The 6,037-nt window shown below is 45.8% G+C and overlaps 1 protein-coding gene across 1 annotated transcript; it reads right to left on the bottom strand.

Annotated features, from left to right (window-relative positions):
* Nucleotides 1-2,436: 2,436 nt before the first annotated feature.
* Nucleotides 2,437-4,716, bottom strand: LOC134206371 (uncharacterized). The gene is made up of 2 exons (XM_062682071.1): nucleotides 2,857-4,716; nucleotides 2,437-2,811 (listed from the first exon to the last, which is right to left on the bottom strand). The coding sequence occupies exons 1-2, from the start codon at nucleotides 4,714-4,716 to the stop codon at nucleotides 2,437-2,439; spliced, it is 2,235 nt and encodes a 744-aa protein (XP_062538055.1).
* Between the last annotated feature and the right edge of the window lie 1,321 nt (nucleotides 4,717-6,037).

Genomic DNA, 6,037 nt, shown 5'->3' with positions numbered 1-6,037 from the left:
GTTTTAGGAATTAAGAAAAATCCAACCGTACTTCTACGGACCGTACTACTAGCGATTAGATATCTATAAATTATTTAGGGTTATGTATTTACCGTCGAAATTCAGTCTTTGTTCATTTTACCTAGCTTTATCTGCTACCAATTCACTTCTGTGGCACCTTTGCCCTTAGAATCAAATTCCTACTTTGGAAACTTCTTCTGACTGCGATAAATAACTAATATTTGTTTATTAATAAGAGTATTTTACGGCTGTACTGATATGATTCACATTTTTCGCTAATCACCTTCCTCTGACACATGTCACTGTAACGTCATGCTGTTTGTCATATGATCTGTCCCGACATCTATGGGCGGTACCGAACACACTCCGTTGTGTTCAGTGGTTCCCCCTCCCGTGTAGTTCCGGACCGTCTGGATGTCCGAAGGTCTAGGAGAGCCAGTTTCACCGCAGGTCGCACTACCAATCCATTCTTCGTCCGTACGACTGCACGTTGAACTTGTCCATCGGCTGCTTTAGTAAATTCAGCTACACGTCCTCGTATCCAGCCATTTCGCTTCCCCTCGTCAACGATCAGCACAATGTCTCCTGGCTCCAATGGCTTGACTGGCTCCAACCACTTGGTACGCCTGGTTATGGTTGACAAGTATTCACGAACCCGGCGGGACCAGAAGAGGTTGACTAAGCATTGTACGCCGCCAGCTGTCCCGGTAAATATTTCCTGCCACAGTAGTTGGTGTCGCTGGTTGTGTTACACCTTTTGTATCAAAGAGTAAAAAGTGGTTTGGCGTGAGGGACTCCTTTTTCGATGAATCCAATGGTATATGCGTAAGCGGCCTAGAGTTGACTATCGATTCTGCTTCCAAGGCCATCGTTTCCAGAATTTCGTCGCTCGGATGATGGGGATGGTCTGAAATAGCCTGCATAACCGTTTTAATGGAACGCGCCATTCGTTCCCACGAACCGCCCATATGGGACGCCGCTGGTGGATTGAAATTCCAACTGGTGTTTGAGTTGGTAAATGTTATCGCGCAGTCTTCCTGAATGTTCTGGATTTGCATTACCAGAAGATTACTTGCACCTATGAAGTTTGTGTCATTGTCGCTATAGAACGCTTCTGGAGCACCTAGGCGAGCCACGAAGCGTCTTATGGCCATTATGCACGATTGAGTGGATAGACTATGCACTATCTCCAGGTGGACGGCAAGCACTGTGAGGCATGTGAACAGAGCCACCCACCTTTTCACCAAGCTTCGCCCTTGCTTAACCATTATCGGTCCCGTGTGAGTGAATGGCCTTACCATAGTTTAAGTTTGAGCTTGGGGTAGAGGAGCCATCATAGGAGGCTAGGGGCCGGCTTCTTAATACGTCAAGTTAAACACTGCTTTGACACTTGACGGATATAAGGATTCGCAACCCTGGTATGAAGAAATTTTGGCGCATCTCATTACAAACCGTTTCTGCGTTAGCGTGCAAATATCGTCAATGATAATATTCCGCCAGAAGGTTAACCGCCGGATGTAGTCTTGGAAGTTGAATCGTATACCACAATCCATACGATAAGGTTTGCTCTGCACTCAGCTTACTATTCATTCGAACCACGCAAAATTCGTCTACAAATGCTGAAAGCCGATACAGCGGACTCGACTTCGGGATTTAAACTTGATTCAAGAGCTGTGTTAACTTCCGCTGAAGGATTGCGAACTCGTCCGGGTTCCGGTCCGCTTCGTTCTGTACCTGACACCATAAATATCATGGTCTCTGCCCTAAAAAGTTCTTCTTTGGTTAAGACTTTAGGACGGAGGAACTTTTCGCCCCTGAATCTGCGCACTGCTTGCAGCACATAAGCCGCTGTCCTCACTAGGCGGAGCCAGTTGGAGAACCGGTTAAAGTCCAATAACGGTTGAGGCACTGTTCCATGGTATAGGAATACAGAGCGTAGTTCTGTTTCACTTTCTGTCGTGTTTTCGCAAGTTATAAATCCGAAACATCATTCCTGAACAATTTGCGTAAGCAAAACCTAAGATTAATTTGCATGTTTAGAATAACAAAGTCGTGTGTTCACAAGGTTCTTTAATCCATTAACTTACTTTCAATTACTAGTTTTAGGAATTAAGAAAAATCCAACCGTACTTCCACGGACCGTACTACTATCGATTAGATATCTATAAATTATTTAGGGTTAAGTATTTACCGTCGAAATTCAGTCTTTGTTCATTTTACCTAGCTTTATCTGCTACCAATTCACTTCTGTGGCACCTTTGCCCTTAGAATCAAATTCCTACTTTGGAAACTTCTTCTGACTGCGATAAATAACTAATATTTGTTTAAGAGTATTTTACGGCTGTACTGATATGATTCACATTTTTCGCTAATCACCTTCCTCTGACACATGTCACTGTAACGTCATGCTGTTTGTCATATGATCTGTCCCGACATCTATGGGCGGTACCGAACACACTCCGTTGTGTTCAGTGGTTCCCCCTCCCGTGTAGTTCCGGACCGTCTGGATGTCCGAAGGTCTAGGAGAGCCAGTTTCACCGCAGGTCGCACTACCAATCCATTCTTCGTCCGTACGACTGCACGCTGAACTTGTCCATCGGCTGCTTTAGTAAATTCAGCTACACGTCCTCGTATCCAGCCATTTCGCTTCCCCTCGTCAACGATCAGCACAATGTCTCCTGGCTCCAATGGCTTGACTGGCTCCAACCACTTGGTACGCCTGGTTATGATTGACAAGTATTCACGAACCCAGCGGGACCAGAAGAGGTTGACTAAGCATTGTACGCCGTCAGCTGTCCCGGTAAATATTTCCTGCCACAGTAGTTGGTGTCGCTGGTTGTGTTATACCTTATGTACCAAAGAGTAAGAAGTGGTTTGGCGTGAGGGACTCCTTTTCGATGAATCCAATGGTATATGCGTAAGCGGCCTAGAGTTGACTATCGATTCTGCTTCCAAGGCCATCGTTTCCAGAATTTCGTCGCTCGGATGATGGGGATGGTCTGAAATAGCCTGCATAACCGTTTTAATGGAACGCGCCATTCGTTCCCACGAACCGCCCATATGGGACGCCGCTGGTGGATTGAAATTCCAACTGGTGTTTGAGTTGGTAAATGTTATCGCGCAGTCTTCCTGAATGTTCTGGATTTGCATTACCAGAAGATTACTTGCACCTATGAAGTTTGTGTCATTGTCGCTATAGAACGCTTCTGGAGCACCTAGGCGAGCCACGAAGCGTCTTATGGCCATTATGCACGATTGAGTGGATAGACTATGCACTATCTCCAGGTGGACGGCAAGCACTGTGAGGCATGTGAACAGAGCCACCCACCTTTTCACCAAGCTTCGCCCTTGCTTAACCATTATCGGTCCGAAGTAGTCCACTCCCGTGTGACTGAAGGGCCTTGTTTGAGTTAGAGCTTGGGGTAAAGGAGCCATCATAGGAGGCTGGGGAACCGACTTCTTGATACGGCAAGTTAAACACTGCTTTGACACTTGACGGATAAGGATTCGCAACCCTGGTATGAAGAAATTTTGGCGCATCTCGTTACAAATCGTTTCTGCGTTACCGTGCAAATATCGTCGATGGTAATATTCCGCCAGAAGGTGAACCGCCGGATGCAGTCTGGGAAATAGAATCGGATGCCTCAATCCATACGATAAGGTTTGCTCTGCACTCAGCCTACTATTCATTCGAACCACGCAAAATTCGTCTACAAATGCTGAAAGCCGATACAGCGGACTCGACTTCGGGATTGAAACTGGATTTGAGAGCTGTGTTAAATTACGTGCGTACTCGTCCGGGTACGCTTCGTTCTGTACCTGACGCCATATCATGTTCTCTGCCTCAAAAAGTTCTTCTTTGGTTAAGACTTTAGGGCGGAGGAACTTTTCGCCCCTGAATCTGCGCACTGCTCGCAGCATATAAGTCGCTGTCCTCACTAGGCGGAGCCAGTTGGAGAACCGGTTAAAGTCCAATAACGGTTGAGGCACTGTTCCATGGTATAGGAATACAGAGCGTAGTTCTGTTTCACTTTCTGATCCATTTTGCGCAGGCCATTCATCCCGGGACTTGCGCAGAAATTCCGGTGCGGTGAACCATGAATCGTTCGGGTCGCAAATAGGGCTTTCTTTCCATTTCGTGGCTTCGTCGGCGATATTTATTTTCGATGGCATATAGTGCCACTCATCCGCACTGGTTAACGTGAGGATCTCCCCTACTCGGACAGCCACAAACTGATGATACCAGCGGCTATCGGATCGCAACCAACAAAGCATGGTGGAGGAGTCAGACCAGAGATATCGCCTGCTAACATGGATATCCAAAGACCGCCACACAGAGTCCATCATCCTCGTTCCTATCATAGCCGCTTGCAGTTCCAAGCGGGGTACAGAGATCGGTTTTAGCGGAGCGACTTTTGTTTTGCTCGCTATTGTAGCACATTTGGTAACACCGTTCTGAACGCATCGTAAATACAAAACCGCAGAACAAGCCGCCTCACTGGCATCCACAAATAAATGGGCCTCGACGTCTTCGAGGGCATAGCTGTTCATCCCTTTGAAGAAACAGCGAGGCACAGTCACTTCTCCAAGCCGCTGCATGTACAAACACCAATAACGCCATTTTGGCAACACCTCTCCTGCAATGGGTTCACTCCTCCAGTGCGAAGAACTGTTACATCCATTGGTGAAGCTCTCGGTTCCCTGCCTGCGTGTCATGATGAAGATTCAGCTGCTCTATTGTTGCAGTGTTGTCGGAGTTTTTCCCGAACACACACCAACCGAGACGCGTTTTCATCGCGACCGGCTCGTTATCTCTTCCTTCGCGCACTCTCTGAACCGTGACAAGACGGACGTGTTCTATTCCGATGATAATCCCCGGCGTCGCATCAGTATAACTGTGAATAGGAAGACCCTTTAGATGATGGAAAGTACGTTGCAGATCTTCGTAGCACAACGTCTGTGTGGGTAATCGGAGCTCTTGCACTGTTCTTACGTTGTGAGCTTGAGCTTGAGCTTGATTGGCTGTCCGTAGTTGCTACTCCATTATGACCAGATCAGCTGTTCTTGCACAGAGAACTAACAGATGTTTGCTTGGGACTAGCTCTCATCTTCAATGTACAAGTACTGGTGATCTCATTTGTTAGGTCACACTGGCGCCTGCCACGTCAGAATGCAAGTCAATGTAGGGAAGAGGGAGGAAATGATAATACAATCACTCGCCCACTGCAACTTGCCACGAGTTAATGCGGTTTTTGTTGGAATTTTTGGGTTAGGTTCGAGGGGCAGAGGTTCGTCTTGGTAACCGAGCTGCAAATGTGACTTATAGGAGAAAGCAACTGATAGAATTTCTTATGGAATGTAGGAAACGAGCTTTTTCGTTCATTTCCAATTCTAGCAGTTTCTACTAGAATAGTCAAGATGAAGGTATAGTATAGAAATGGAGACAGTATGGAAGTCCATCTGCAGTTCTAGCGATTGCTAGAACATGAGAAATATAGAGAAAGATACAAAGTAGGAGAATGGAACGGACCTGGGATTGAACCCACGACATCCTGCGTATGATGCAGAAGCAGTAGCCATATGATTACCAAGCCGAAAAACTCGTTTATCCCAAAAGGTCGTTTGGCCGAAGAAGTCATTAGGCCGAAATTCAGTTTGGCCATTTGGCCGAAAATGTCATTTGGCCAAATGTCAATTACTGAAGGGATATATGGTAAAAAATGGCCACTCGTTTGGCGTAATGGCTTGTTTGTCAAATTAACATTGAACAAAATTCCATAACCTCTCTACTTTTTAAGTCGATGCTGGCCTTTACGCCAAAGTTCATATAGTCAAATTCCATTTAGCCGAGCCAAACTGAAGTTTGTCTGAAACTATTATTAGGTTGAAAATGGTTTGATCGAAAATGTAGTTAGGTCGTTAATTATTTAAGACTGAGCAAGCAAACGTTAAAGCTCCGAACATTTCCTGTAGAAATTTAGAACAATTTCTTGTGAAAATTGTGAAGAATTTCACATATAAATTCCAATGAATACTT

The sequence above is a fragment of the Armigeres subalbatus genome, chromosome 1 (genome assembly GCF_024139115.2).
Source record: "Armigeres subalbatus isolate Guangzhou_Male chromosome 1, GZ_Asu_2, whole genome shotgun sequence".
Lineage (NCBI taxonomy): Eukaryota > Metazoa > Arthropoda > Insecta > Diptera > Culicidae > Armigeres > Armigeres subalbatus.
Note: the sequence above shows the minus strand (reverse complement) of the source record. Positions and strands in the feature narration are given on the sequence as shown.